Here is a 15,957-nt window from a genome sequence, read left to right on the forward strand (position 1 = left end):
GCATATTAGGTAGAAAATTCATAGTAGAAAGTTCATGAATCATAATTTTCTTTCACCCCAATTGACTTCACCTTATAACATCTTTTCTAGTCTCTTCCTGAATATTTTCAAAGGAAATGTACTTACTGATCTCTGAGAGAGTCCATTCCCTTCATAGAAAGCCTTGACTCTACAAAAGTTCTTCCTTTTGTTAAACTGAACTCAGTCTCCCTTTGGTTTCCAGCGGTTCTAGTCATTCTCCCTGGGGCCACTCAGAGGAGTCTGCTCATTCTCTTCCATGATAGTTCCTCAGAGATCTGAAAACCAAAAAACAGATCCCCATTCATCTTTCATTCCCAGGTCAAACAGCCCAGCTCTTCCATCATTTCCCTTATAGCATGCTGTCAAGTCAAATAAGACTCTGAGGCTTTGAGATATATAAGTTGGGGTGATGGTGGTACCTTCAAAGTGATTGGAAACACTAAAAGTAACAGGATGTGTGAATGTGACAAGTTCCTCTGTAAATTATTTCTTAAGTTCCCACTGTGTGCCAGGTACTTTCAAATCCATAATTCCACTGACTCTTCACCCCAACTAGGGAAGGTCCATGTCCTCTTTTCTTAATTGTACAGGTAGCCAAATAGGCTCAAAGAATATGAAACTTGCTAGAGATCATTTAGTTAGTAAGTGTCTGAACAAAACTAGAAACCAGATTTTTGTTACTCCGAGGTCAGTATTGTTTTGTTTTTTTAATTTTGGCACTGGGCCCTAAATTTGGAGACTTTGGATTCTAGTCCTGGCTCTGTGCCGACCAACTATGTGAATTGGGGGAAATTTTATCCCTTCTAGAGGGGCCTCAGTCTCCCCATATGGATCATCAAGGGAATGAGGTTAGGTTGTCTTGAAGAATCATTTTGGGATTCCATGAGAATATGTTTCCAATTATCTGATGGTTTGAAGTTTTAGCCAGTTACCAAAGAGGAGAAAAAAAGATAAACCATAATGAAATGTGCTGTCGTATGAGTACTGAGGTGTCTGTTACTCTACTTGAGGTGAGCTCAAGTAAATATGGATGATATTTCTTTATTGGGCAACAGGCAGCTGGGACTAAGATGAGTTTTAAGCTCCTATCTAAGATTGTACAATTCTGAAAATTGTTTTATAGAATGTGCATTTACGTATGCAATTATAGGCTTCTTGTTGTATCAGTTTCATCTTTTCCCCACTAGCCCGCCACCTTTCTTTTTCTTAGGAAGGCTAAAAATAAAAGGAAAGAAATATTTTGGCATCAATATCTCATCCTGTACAGACAGGCTTCATTCTATGGACTGATTCTCCCATTCAGATTGGAAGGATAAGTAGCCCTGAGCTGTGCTTGCAAATGCTCATCAGTTTGTATGTCTGTTTCTTTAGGATATTTCTGGCCTATGAGGAAGGGATAGTGTACATGATAGAATTTACATTGCTGTGGGAGAAAAGGCACTGTTCTTATTTACATATTCAGAGAGATACAACTATTCCAGATAGTTGGTAAACTGGACAGGGTGGAGAGAATGTGGGGCAAGACCAAAGAACATTAATAAAAATCAGAAATGAGAGCACTTGACTGAGTTTTATCCAGCTCCTAGCCCTGTAAAGAAATCATACCATGAATCCAGTTTTCAGCTGGGAGAACTCAGTCGAAAGCATATCCTCTGTGGAAAATCACCTAGTACTGCTGGCGATGTAACTAATTTTTGATGATACCACTAATTTCATTGTATCTTGTGGTGGTCAGTACATGAATGTGACTCACTTTGGCTAGGGACACTGTGGAACAAAATCGGGGGTTTTGGGTATTGGTTGTTTGGCCTGTAGCCTCTCTCCAATGTCCTTTGCTCCCAAACTCTGGGTGGAATAGAAACAACACTCATAGCAACCCCTCACATGTGTAGCACAATTTGGAGTTTCCAGAGCACTCTCACATACATTATCTCATTTTTCCCTTGAACATCATCCAGTGTAGTTTCCGTACCTTTGCTCCCACTTGGGAAGACTGTTTCAGCAATCATTAAAGTGATATTTTCCTCTCATAATCAGCCCAAAGATTGCTGGTCTTAATTATATCACCATATTCTTGGCTACACAGTTCTTTTCTCCCCTCCCTTTAACAACTTTTTTCCGCAGTTCCAGACAGTAACTAAATATTTATATATTTTTTAGCTTTTTCTCCCCCTCAATTTACAGTCTTTTAAGTTATGTTCATCTTTTTTAGATTTGTGCTTTTTTGTTGTGGATGTGTGTGCTTCCACATGTTGTGAAGGAGAAAGATTTTAACTCACATGGTTAACATTTGCTTTTGGCTGAATTGAAATGGTCCAACTGGATATTAATTCTATCTGTACAGTGACAATTGTTTTAATAAAATTTTCTTTATTTTTCTACTCCAGCATCTTTATTCTTGCTGAGCCATTATCTGTTGCTCTGTACACCAGAATAAAGAACAAGATAAATAGGTGTGACTTCTTTAATTTTGCACAGCTTCCTTCATTCTCCTCTGTTGATATACTAATCCTGACATTACTGGACCAAATGTTGCTATCACTAACAGTTGAATTTCTTCAGCCACTTTGGAAATGGAAAGAGACGCTTGTTAAAAACTGTAACAACCACCTGTGGTCTCTGAATTATTTCTATTCCATGCACATATTGTGATATACTTGAATATTAAGACAATTTATTTTTGTCGCATACCAACAAAATAATGTATTTCCAGTCCTGATGCTCCTTCACCTCCCTTTACCAACAGCTGACACTGCTGCTCATCTTTTACTTCTTAAAACTTTGTCCTGTACTGTCCCATCTGAGTTATATTCTTTCTTCTATGGATTCCCCTTCTTGGTTGCTACTGCCTAATCTTCCTCTTCCAGCTTCACATATGGATGTCCCTTAGTGTTTTGTGCTTAGCATTTTTCTTTGCTCATCTAAGCCTCTGCCATGATTTACCTAGGCCAATGGTGCTCTACCTTCCGAAGATTTTATTTAATTGGTCTAGGGAATAGGTATGTTTTAAAGTACCCCAGACGATTCTGATGTGCATCCACAAGCTGGTATTTTTATGCATTTGACTTATTGCTAGCCCCAACCTATGTTCTACATATTTTAATTGTCTGTTAGACACCACAACTGACATGGTCCTTTGTCCCCTCAAACATTCCATGCTTAAAACAGTTTGAAAAACTGAGTGTATTGTCTCTTTTTTTCCTAACAAGCAACTCCCCTTTCACACATTTTGCACCCTGAGGTTCTCCTGGTTTCCCAGGCAGAAACCCTCAGAATCTTCTCTGACTTATGCCTTTCTCTTGGCTCTCACATCCATGTCATTGTAAGGTCCTATGGACTTACTTCGTAAGATCTGTATCTCCCATCATCACTTCCTTCCTGTTCCTATTGCTACCATCTTTGTCCTGGCCCTTGTCTCCTAGGGCTTGAGCAGAAACCCTGTGTAGCCATTCTTTAAAGCACAGATTAGTATTCAGAAAATACCTTTGTCCCAACCTAAAAGATTGCTGATGAAATAGTAAATTTAAGTGACAGCCTGGGAGGACCTCCATTCCCTATTTTAGAGTTAAATACTGCCTTGGAAAGCATGCCAAACTCATGAGTCTTAAATCACCTGTGAGTTCTGGCTTTATTTAATGATAGTTAAATAAATTTAGAGGCATTTTTTTCCTTTAAGCCACAGTTTTTAAAATCTATGAATTGGTGATAATAATCCATGGCTTATTCTCAGTGTTACTGGAAGGATATATTGAGCTAACTGATATGAAACCCTTTCAAACTGTGAAACCTTTCACTCAGACAGAAGATTGTTACCATTATTTTGTAATTTTTTACCATTTACTCATCCAACAAATATTTATTTAGTGCCTATTGTATGCCAGGCACTGTTCTAAGCATGGGGGGTGAAGTAGTGACAACAACAGGGCCATGATTTCATGGTGTTTACATTCTAGTTGGGATAGAAACAGGCAATAAAGAAGTAAATAAGATATAAAGTGTGTCAGATGGTCACAAGTGCTACTGAGAAGAATGAAACAGGAGAAGGGATAAGGAATATGGAGGGAACTTGCAATTTTGAAACAGTGGTCAAGAAGCCTCACTAAGAAGATAGTTTATGATCAAAGAACTGAAGAAAATGAGGAAGGTAGCCATGTGGATATCTGGGGGAAAACATGCCTGAATAAGGGAACAGCGAGTGTCAAGGCCTTAAGGTGGAAGCATTTCCTGGTTAGTTTGAGGAAGAGCAAAGAGTTTGGCATGGCTGGAGTTAAGGAAACAATAGGAAGAATAGTAGATCATGGAGTCAAAGAGGTGATGGGGTGGTAGGCAGATCATCTAAAACCTCATTGACCATTTTATGGACTTTATTGAGTAAGGTGGAGAGGCATTGATGGATTTTGAGGTTGGGAATGACATGATCTAACATGTTTTAAAAGAACCATTCCACCCTCAGCCCTTTTAACTCTATCACCCGTTCTTTCCAGAAAAAAAAAAAAAAAAAGGGTAGGCCCCAGGTTACTCCCTCACCAAGTTCCCTCTGAATATGGGGGAACAGAAAGACTTTTTTCTGACTGCACCTTATATTCAGGTGAAACATATAAGAGTCAAAAAGAGCCCTTAGGGCCTCCCTGGTGGCGCAGTGGTTGAGAGTCCGCCTGCCGATGCAGGGGACGCGGGTTCGTGCCCCGATCCCGGAGGATCCCACATGCCGCGGAGCGGCTGGGCCCGCGAGCCATGGCCGCGGGGCCGGTGTGTCCGGAGCCTGTGCTCCGCAACGGGAGAGGCCACAGCAGTGAGAGGCCCGCGTACAGAAAAAAAAAAAAAAAAAGAGCCCTTAAAACAATGATTTTCAAAGTTGGCTGCACATGAGAATCATCTGGTGAATTTTTAAAATTCCAAATACATCAGTATCTCAAGAATGTGACCCAGGTATAAGTGTTTTTTTTAAGCTCCCAAGGTGCAGCCTATACTGAGAACCACTAGTCAAAGAGATTGACCAAATCCTCATGATATGATTGGGACCTTGAGTTTGTCAATGGGGAGGATCATGCTTCTGATGGCAGAGCTGGACCTGGGACCACTCACCATTCTGAGGAATGCAGAATTCACAAATACTTGGGCAGGAGGAAGATAAGATGTTTGATAGTTTGGAAGCAGATTATGGGCAAGAGAAAACTGAGATAGGAGTAGCCCTGGGCCAGGCCAGGAAGGAGAAGGCTGAGAGCCAGCACCAAATGATAAAGCAACATCTGAATTATAGGCCAAACATCTGGAAATGATGAGGGCACTGCACAGATTAGAAGCTTGATTTTCAAAGATAGTACTGTTCTCACGGCCAGACTGAGCAACTACTTTGATTTTTGCCCATCCTCTGCACGTGGGTGACTGGGCAAGCTCACAAGGAGAGGAATGGGCAGGGCATGGACCAGCTGCTGTCTTCCTCATCCTCTTTAATCCCACACCTCCTGCACTTCCCAGGAAAAGCAAATATCTTCCATGAAGTCCTGAGTTCTTAATTTAGACCTGCCATCTTGTTCTGCCCACCCGTCCTAGAGACAGAATGTTTCATCCCACAGGCATGTGCAAGTTGAGAAGAGCAGCAATTGTAAGCTGTGGCCAGAGGCAGCTGCACTGGCAGTAGTCTGAGTACCTAACATCCAGGAGAAACTTAGCCAAAATCAATTTTTAAGACACAATGAGCTTATGTGGGAATTATTATTAATGTCAGCCTCATTACTTCTCCTTTTCCCTGTCAGGTTGCATTCTTATTTTTCTAATTTATTTTTTTTCGGGGGGGGAGGGGATCAGGACAGGGGGATGGACAGAGTGAGCAGTCACATGACAGAGACAGACAAAATAAACAGATACTCTAGTCATCTTGCCACTTGTCAGCACCTCAGGTTAAACCCAATCAATATACCCAAATAGTACTTACTAGATAAATTTGGGTAAAAAAAAAATCATTTGGAGGCATATATAAGAATATTCCTAGTAACTTTTAAAAATTTTAATTTGGGGAATAACTTAAGCAATGTCTATTAGAATGATACAGGGTAGTTCACAGTGTTAAAGAAAAAGCTGAAGAACTAGTTTTTTTAAAAAATTGAAACATAATTCACATACCATAAAATTCACTTTTTAAAGTGTATAATTCACTGTTTTTTAACATATTCACCAAGTTGTACAACCATCACTACTATCTAGTTCCAAACCATTTCATCACCCCGAAATGAAACTCATATCCATTAAGTAGCTATGTCCTATTCTCTCCTTTCCCCAGCCCCTGGCAACTACTAGCCTACTTTCTGTCTCTATGAATTGCCTATTCTGAACATTTCATATAAATGGAATCATATAGTTTTCCTTTTGTGTGGCTTCTTTCACTTAGCATAATATTTTCAAGTTTAATCCATGTTGTAGTCCTCATCGAGTATTTCATTCCTTTTCCTGGCTGAATAATATTTAATAGTATTGATAGACCACATTTTGTTTATCCACTTAGTTAATTTACATTTGAGTTGTTTCTACACTTTTGGCTATTATGTACAATGCTGCTAGGAACATTCATGTACAAATTTTTGTGTGGATATATATTTTCAGTACTTTGGGGTATATACCAAATATTGGAATTGCTGGATCACGTGGTAACTTTATGTTTAATATTTTTAGGAACTGCAAAACCATTTTCCAAAGGGACAGCACCACTTTACATTCTCACCAGCAATATATGAGGTTTGCAATTTATCCACATCCTTGCCAACACTTAATCATCCCCTTTTTTATTATAGCCACCTTAGTGGGTATGAAGTGGGATTTCATGGTGATTTTGATTTGCAATCCCCTAATTGCTAATGACGTTGAGCATCTTTAAATATCCTTATTGGCCATTTTTATATCTTCTTGGAGCAATGTATATTCAAGTACTTTGCCCATATTTAATTAGGTTATTCGCATTTTTATTGTTGAGTTGTAAGATTTCTCTAATATATATATATATATATATATATATATATAATCAGTTCTCTATAATTTATAGGTTTTCTTCTCCCATTATGTGGGTTGTCTTTTTCTTTTCTTTTTTTTTTTTTTTTTGCGGTACGCGGGCCTCTCACTGTTGTGGCCTCTCCCCTTGCGGAGCACAGGCTCCGGACGCGCAGGCTCAGCAGCCATGGCTTACGGGCCCAGCTGTTCCACGGCATGTGGGATCTTCCCGGACCGGGGCACGAACCCATGTCCCCTGCATCGGCAGGCGGACTCTCAACCACTGCACAACCAGGGAAGCCCTATTTTCTTGATATTGTCCTTGAAGCACAAAAGTTTTAAATTTTGATTAAGTAAAATTTATCATTTTATTCTGTCTCATTGCTTTCCTTTTGGTGTTGTATCTAAGAAACCATAGCCTAATCAAAGGTCACAAATATTTATACCTATATTTTCTTATAAGAGAAATATTTAATTATAAACATTTTTATGTTTTCTTATAAAGCTCTTTTAAGAGTTTTATAGGTTTATATCTTTCATTTAGAGGTTTGGTCCATTTTGAGTTAATTTTATATATGGTGTGAGGTAAGGGTCCAATTTGATTATTTTTTATGTAGGCACCCAGTTGTCACTATGCCTTTTTTTGAAAAGCCTGTTCCTTTCCCATTGAACTGTCTTGGCATTCTTTTTGAAAATCAGTTGACCATAGTATAGCAACTTTATTATAAATGGCTACAAATTAGAAACAGCTCAATGTCCATCAACCAAAAAAAATGCATAAATAAATTGTGGCATATCCATACAATGGGGTACTACACAGCAATGATATGGAATGAATATTGCTACATACAGTGTAATGGATAAATCTCACAGACATTACATTGAGCAAAGAAAGCCAGAAACAAAAAAGTGCTCTTTTTTTTGAAATATTTATTTATGTATTTATTTGGCTGTGCAGGGTCTTAGTTGTGGCACCTGGGATCTTCTTTTGCCACGTGTGGGATCTTTTAGTTGTGGCATGTGGGATATTTAGTTGCAGCATGTGGGATCTAGTTCCCTGACCAGGGATCAAAACCGGGCCCCCTGCATTGGGGGCACAAAGTCTTAGCCACTGGACGACAAGGGAAGTCCCAAGAGTGCTCTTATATGAATCCAATTTATATGAAGTTCAAGGACAGGTTAAACTAATAATTGTGATAGAAGCCAGAATGGAAATTACCTGGGAGAAGGGGATGGCACTGACTGGGAAGGGGCATGAAAGGGTCTACTGAGGTAATGGAAAGGTATTGTATTTGTATCTTTATCTGGATAGTGTTTGTATGAGTATATACATATGTCAAAATCTTATAGGTCTGTCTATATTGCTGACTTATACAGCAGTTTGGAAGATTCAGACATATCTTCTGTGACATTTTAGAAGAGTGTTAGCTGTAGTTATAGGATGCTTCAGAGTAGCTCTGATTTTCTTAAAGCCTAATTATTCTCTCCCACCTTCTCTTAAAATAAAAAGGCAGTACATCTACCACAGGACACTGCTGACCACAGGGAAGAACTTTACATAAGGTCTGAGTTTGTCCCTGGGTAATAATTTAACCATTATTAGACAATTTTATGCATATGCCCTGACTTCTTCAGAACAGATCAGAGTCTATGTGACTTTCTTTTTTAAAAAGGCAATTTGTTAAATTTATAATGAAAGACAGTTTAATTTGTATGCTTTGGATAAACAGTTTGACAAAAGAGGGGGAAAAAGTCCTTTGTTTATCCCCTGGGACCTGATATGGGGATTTGGCAATATGCCTGACTTGCCTAGACACAGGTCTCAAAGCCAAAGTTAGAGGGACATGTTAAAATTCATGCCACATGATGTTTATTACATGGGAGGGGCTCTGGATACCAAACAGAATAGGGTGTCTCAGACACCCAAAGACCAGAAACAGCTGCTGTGGAGATTTTAGATGCCTATATCAGGAGCTTATCTCAAGGGCAGGACTGCTCTTTGGCTCCTGACAATGTTTTTCTGTTTTTGTGGGCAAGAGAAGGATACAGGGGAGTTGTCCAGACAAGTATGCTGGCCCTGTGCCCATGACACTTAATTCCCTTGTCATGAGGGCTGTGAGACCACTGATGGTTTTTGTTCTTAATGAGAAGATGGGGTAGGGAGGGGAGCGTGCATACTGAGGGTGACACTATGGGCCAGTAATCGAAACAACATAGGAGGGAGCATCTTCAGCTTGTGCAAAAATGGATTTTGTAGCCCACTTTCTTCTGAATGAATGCATGGGAAAGAATGGCCCTGTTGATGGTGGGAAAAGGTGCATTCAAGCAAAAATGCCAGACAGGATGACTTACCCCATCGCTATTGGGGACTTTTGAAGGGAGGAGTGATGGTCTCTCAAGGTGTACATTCACACTCTCCTCTCTTCTGACTGGAAGTACATACTTAGGACTTTCAGTACTTTGAGAAGCCACCTGAAGTTCACCTTGGAATAAGGTCAAGGAGTGCACAAAAGAATCTCATCCCACCTTTCTCTTTGAGCAGTGAAATCCCCATGTATCAGTTACTTACATTAAAATTCACCTTTGTAGAAAACTCTCTGTCTACATACTTAACCCTGTCTTATTTTGTATAGCTTTTCAAATCCTTCAGAATGCTTTGATGGACCTTAGCTCATTTAATCATCCCAAGAGCTATATAAGGTAGGTGAGGAATATACTTCCCCCTTTCTTCAAATTAAGTAACTAAGGCCAGACAAAATAAAGTGAATCATCCAGGGTCATAGGTTGAAAGAAGAAGAGCCAAGTAAGTTGACCAACCATCCCAATTTACCTGAGACTGTCCCAGTTTTAACACTGAAAGTCCCATGTCCTGAGGAAGCTTCTTAGTCCTAAGTGAACCTGGATGATTGGTTACCCTATATCCAGGATAGAACCCATATCTCCCAACACTCTGACCAATGCTAGTGCCACTGCCCTATGCCATTTTTATTATGAGAACTGTTATCTGACTAGTGTTTCCTTTTCTCTACACCTTAGTGTACCAGCACATTTATTCATGCTGGGCCATTCTCCCTTCTACCCAGACAAGGACAGAAGCAATGACAGCTAGTTCTCCTCAAAGTTAAAGACAGTTTTGGCAAAAGGGAACCATGTTTCAGCTTTCTCATCCACAAAAGAAGGATGATAATCTCTATATTGCTTACCTCACATGGATGTTGTATGGACCAAATAATGGGTATTAAAGTGCTTTCTAAACTGTTAATAGCTGGTAACATGTGAAAGATTGTGGTTATTCACTACTCCCTAGGCAGAAGCCAGCTCCTTGTCTTATTCTCTTTCCAGTTCAGCAAGTGTTATAGCCACTAACTGTGTGAACTTTGGTGAATCCCTTGGTCTCTGTGCTTCATTTTCCTCATATGCAAAATTAGGCTAATAATTCTTGATATGGTTGTTTTAAAGGTTGAATTATTACTTGTAAACCACTTAAGAGTTCTTGGCACATGGTCAGTGCAATATATGCATTAGCTGTTTTGGGTTGGCTTTCTCAACCCTTATAACCCAGGACCAGAGACTAGATTAAGAGGCCCATAAACCAATTGACATGGAAGCCACTACTTACATTGAAATCCCTTTCCACTAGTTCCCTAATTGTTGTGTTCTGTGCCCATAGCATTCCCACCATGGATTGCCAAGAAAATGAGTACTGGGACCAATGGGGACGGTGTGTCGCTTGCCAACTCTGTGGGCCTGGACAAGAGCTCTCCAAGGTAAGTCCCCCTGGTCAGGATACTTATTTCTGTAACATCTTAGGAACCAGACTGGCAACCAAGAGAGTCCAAGATTAGGAGAGACATCCCCATCTGTGTCTAATCAGTTTAGTAGATAAAACAAACCAAAGATTATGACAGGGGACTTCTCTGGCGGTCCAGTGGTTAAGACTTCACCTTCCAATGCAGGGGGTGCAGGTTCCATCCCTGGTCGGGGAGCCAAGATCCCACATGCCTCAAGGCCAAAAAAACCAAAACATAAATCAGAAGCAATATTGTAATAAATTCAGTACACTTAAAAAAAAATGGTCCACATCAAAAAAACCAGAAAACAAAGATTATGACAATAGCAGTCACAGCTCCATTAAGAAGTCAACCTGGGGCTTCCCTGGTGGCGCAGTGGTTGAGAATCTGCCTGCCAATGCAGGGGACACGGGTTCGAGCCCTGGTCTGGGAAGATCCCACATGCCGCGGAGCAACTAGGCCCGTGAGCCACAACTACTGAGCCTGCGCTTCTGGAGCCTGTGCTCCGCAACAAGAGAGGCCACGATAGTGTGAGGCCCACGCACCGCGATGAAGAGTGGCCCCCGCTTGCCACAACTAGAGAAAGCCCTCTAAAGAAACGAAGACCCAACACAGCCAGTAAATAAATAAATAAATAAATAAGCCAAGCATTAAAATAAAAAAAAAAAAAAAGAAGTCAACCTGGCAGCATCAGGGGTAGGGGGGGATTCCATAAGACAGTGGGGTATTTCAAGAGTAAATGTGTAATGCAAAGGCCTAGGAAGGCTGTTTGGTATTAGGGACATATGTCAACTAAAGCAGGGCCCACTCGTTTGGGGTTCAGGAGCCAGATATCAGGTCTTGGGAATGGGAAAGAGAGAAGAACTGAGTAGTCTGAAATGTGGCCTCTGTCTAGAGGGACTGGGCCACTGAGGAAACTGCAAGACAGGCTTCATTGATGGGGAACTAGGGAGGGTCTAGAATCCTAATTAGTGGTAAGAGTCAGAACAAAACCACCTACAAAGCAGGGATTTTATACACAGCCCTGTCTTGCAGAGCTGGAGCTGCTTAATTGTTCCTGCTTTACGTCCCTGTTGGTCCCAGAACCTGGGGGTGGTATTAAATTTAGGCTGCAGCTGGGAACACAAAGGCTGGGAATAGACAGCCGGCAAATTTTTTTTTCCACACTCACATATTTTATGAAGTCGTTCATTAATTCAGCAATTACTTATTGAACACCTACAAAGTGGCAGGCATGGTTGTAGCCACTGTGGGTATGGTAAAACAGACAAAATTATTTGCCTTCATGAACATTACCTTTTAATTAGTGGAGCAAACAATGAACAAGATACATACATAGATATGGAAGTATGGCAAGAATTATTTACAGTGACCTGATACAGAGTAACTGGGTGGCTGCTTAGATCAGGTAGCAAGGGAAGGCCTCTCTAAGGAGGGGCCTTTTGGGGAGAGAATACAGCTAGTGCACAGTTCCAAGGTGAGAATGAGCTAGGCATGTTCAAGAAAGAGGAAGAAGGTAAGTGCAGCTGATGATTGGTGAGTGAGAGGTAGAGTAGTACATAATGAGGTCACAGAGGGAGGTATCGGCCAAACCATGGGAATCTTTAAGTTTATGATGAGAAATTTTAATTTTTTAAAAAGCACACTAGGAACACTTTGGATAGTTTTAGTTAGGAGAGTGACATGATACTCTGACTGAAACAAAAGGTATCAATTATTTAGCCCGCCTCCTTCCTACTTCCCTATTTCACAAATGAAGAGACTAAGGCCCAGGGATATTAACAGACAAGCACTAACTCTAATTTTAACTCTTTACACATAGCATTCTATATCACAGTGGGGTGCCCACATGGTTAATAGGGGATCCCAAGACCAAGGAAAAGTCTTCAGAAGTTAGGTCATGCTAGACATTAGGATGGACCCAATGGAATAAGTTACTTAGCTTGAAAAAATCTATTTTAAATATCACATTCATCTTCATGATCAAAAGTCTTGGCACTCCTATAAGAACAACCTCTGAGAAATGTTCCTGTCATGTACATGGCCATTACCTTTAAAACCATCCATATTTACAAACCTGAACTTCTCCAAGGGAGAAAAATACATCTTTCTGTTAAAATGCTGTTACCAAATTCTCAAAAAGTGGCACATGATGAAGTGTGCATTTGTCTAAGCACCTCTTTTGTTGTCATTTATTTCAGCACCACTAGAAAGCTCAAAAAAAATGAATGAACTGCAGTATTGTGTTCCTGCAACTGCTTTATGTAAAAACAGCTTGTACTTGTAGAGCAGTCTGTACTTTGTAAAGAGCTTTCATGTGCATTATCTCATTTGGCTCTCGAGTCTCACCAAGAAGGTATTATGAGCCCCATTTTAGATGTTGAAACTGAGACTCAGAGAACGTATGCGACTTGCTCAGTCACAGTGGTTCAGTAAAAATTGGATATACATGGGTTTGAGTCCCAGATTTGCTGTGGGCAAATTAGTTAACCTTTGATTAAATTAGGATGTACTAAGTTAAAAGTAACATAAAACTTACCAGTGACTTGAACCATAAACACATTTATTTACGTAATGAAATTTGGAAGCAGGGATCCTTGTGGTTGGGTGGGCAGATCAACAATATCGTCAAGGACCCAGGCTCTTTTTATCCTACATCCTGGGCACCTTGCCATTTTTTCCTCATGCTTGTGGCCTCCTGGTTAACATAACTCAAAGCATTACATCTTTACATCAGAGTCAAAGTCAGGAAGAAGGGGCAGAGACAAAGTAGCGTGACATTGTTAGTGAAGAAGTATTTTCCTAGAAGCTCCCCAACAGATTTCCCTTTGTATGTTATGGGCCAGAGTTGTGCATTATAAGTATCTCAAAACTGCTGGGAGTGCTAGGACATGAGTCCTAGCAAACAAAAATGGGATTTCCATAATGGACTAAGACCAATCAAGAATCACTTCTTGGACTTCCCTGGTGGTGCAGTGGTTAAGAATCCACCTGCCAATGCAGAGGACATGGGTTCCAGCCCTGGTCCGGGAAGATCCCACATGTCACAGAGCAACCAAGCCTGTGTGCCACAACTACTGAGCCTGCACTCTAGAGCCCACAAGCCACAACTACCGAAGCCCGTGTGCCTAGAGCTCATGCTCTGCAACAACAGAAGCCACCGCAATGAGAAGCCCACACACCACAATGAAGAGAAGCCCTACCTCGAGGCAACTAGAGAAAGCCCTCGCACAGCAACAAAGACCCAATGCAGCCAGAAAGGAAGGAACGGAGGGAGGGAGGGAGGGAGAGTCAGTTCTTAAGGCTGGTCACTTTGCCACCCAGAATGAAATCAGTGTTCTGTTAGTAAGTAAGAAAATGGGCAATGACGTTTGGATAAGGAGTTAACAGCATCTGACACAGTCTTGTTTTTATAATTTATTTTATTTAGTTTTAAAGTTCACTCATATGAACCATAAACATCATTGTAAATAAATATTTAAAGAAAATCAACACTCTTTCCTCAGGACACATTTTTAGATGTATAATTGTCAAGCTAAATAATGCATACAGTTTTAAGATTCCTGTAATATATTAGCAGATAGCAATTGTGATTTTTTTTTACTAATTTCCACTATAATTACATTTATTTTCAACAATTCATGGAATTCTTATATCCCAGAAGCCTAACCACACATAAATAATGTGTGTTTCTATAATCTATTAATTTTGTCTTCCTTTGTAACATTAAATTACTAACATATGAGGACTTTATGTTAATTTATTTTTTACTTTTTTCTATTTGATAGGGGAAAATATCACCTTTTGGTGTTTGTTTATTTGCAGTTTTGTGAACCGTTTCTGTTTGCTTGTTTTTTTTCTTCTATTCATTGTTTATTGTTCATTCTTCACTCATGTAAGGCACCTGAGTAGAAAAACAGACAGAATAATATGGGGTATTTTAAAAATCATTTATATAATGTGTAATACTTTTAAAAATCAGAAATGGTTTTGAATTTTATTTCATTTTATCATTCATTATCTCTTAACTATTTTATGTATGTCCCTTTGATATATAAATTTGATGACATATATTAATAAATTCCAAAATTAATGTATCTTGCATCCCGAGGGTAATTTTATTGTGATTTTTGATTAAATGCCCTCTTATGTTTTATAAGTTAACATTTTATTTATAATAAATAAGTACTCAGCACCATCAGCATCAAAACTTATATAACAACTGTGCTAGCTTGGTAAAATTAATTAAGAAGATCAATGTTTTTCTGGTTATAAAACTGGTTAGTAGCAAAAGAGTTTTGGGGGACTTGATCATTTGAACAAATTTTCTTTGCTTCCTCATTAGAAAAGAAAAAAAATTCAATATAAATTTTTCATGATAATTTCTTCCTTTTTAATTTCTTAAGAAATGAAACATCTACTTATTCAAGGAATTCTTGTTGAGGACAATTTGATAGTGTTTATCCACAATGCCAATCTCTGCTTTTAATTGGTGTACTTAAACCATTTATATTTAAAGTAATTGTTGATATGTTAGACCATTTTATCATTTTAGATTTTTCTTTTTCTTGTTCTTCCATTTGTCTTTTCTTGACCCCCTGTGGGTTACTTGAACATTTTTTTTTTAGGATTCCATCTTGATATATTTGTAGGGTTTTTGTGCAGTTTCCTTGAAATCATTCTGGGTACAGTAAGTCCCCTACAAAGTTTGAGTTGTGAACTTTCAAAGATGTGAAAATGCATTCCATCAACATCAGGCATGAGTGAAATTGAAGCTTGCCTTCAGTCTCCTATTGCTGACGATCGTTCAGCTCTACCATCTCCCACCTCCTCTCCCTCCTCCAGTCAGTAACTCTTCTTGCCTGTTCACTCAATGCCAGCCCCTGTATGCCAGCTGTTGTACTGTACTACTATACTTTTCAAGGTACTATACTGTAAGATTCAAATGTTTTCTTTATTTTGTGTTTGTTTGTTTGTTATGTATTATTTGTGTGAAAAGTATTATAAACCTATTACAGCACAGTACTATATAGTCGATTGTATTAGTTGGGTACCTAGACTAACTTTGTTGGACTTACGAAAAAACTGGACTTAATGAACACGCTCTCAGAATGGAACTCGTTTGTATATAGAGGACTTACTGTATTACAATATACACATGAGA

General features: G+C 39.4%; 1 protein-coding gene across 1 annotated transcript in view; it reads left to right on the forward strand.

The window, feature by feature from the left end:
* EDA2R (ectodysplasin A2 receptor) overlaps positions 1-15,957 on the forward strand; it is a 103,742-nt gene that overhangs the window by 38,051 nt on the left and 49,734 nt on the right. Inside the window, exon 2 of the mRNA XM_060087525.1 lies at positions 10,673-10,769. Coding sequence (XP_059943508.1) covers positions 10,683-10,769 — 87 coding nt within the window. The 5' untranslated portion in view covers positions 10,673-10,682. The remainder of the gene's footprint in view (positions 1-10,672; positions 10,770-15,957) is intronic.

The sequence above is a fragment of the Mesoplodon densirostris genome, chromosome X (assembly GCF_025265405.1).
Source record: "Mesoplodon densirostris isolate mMesDen1 chromosome X, mMesDen1 primary haplotype, whole genome shotgun sequence".
In the NCBI taxonomy this organism is placed as follows: domain Eukaryota; kingdom Metazoa; phylum Chordata; class Mammalia; order Artiodactyla; family Ziphiidae; genus Mesoplodon; species Mesoplodon densirostris.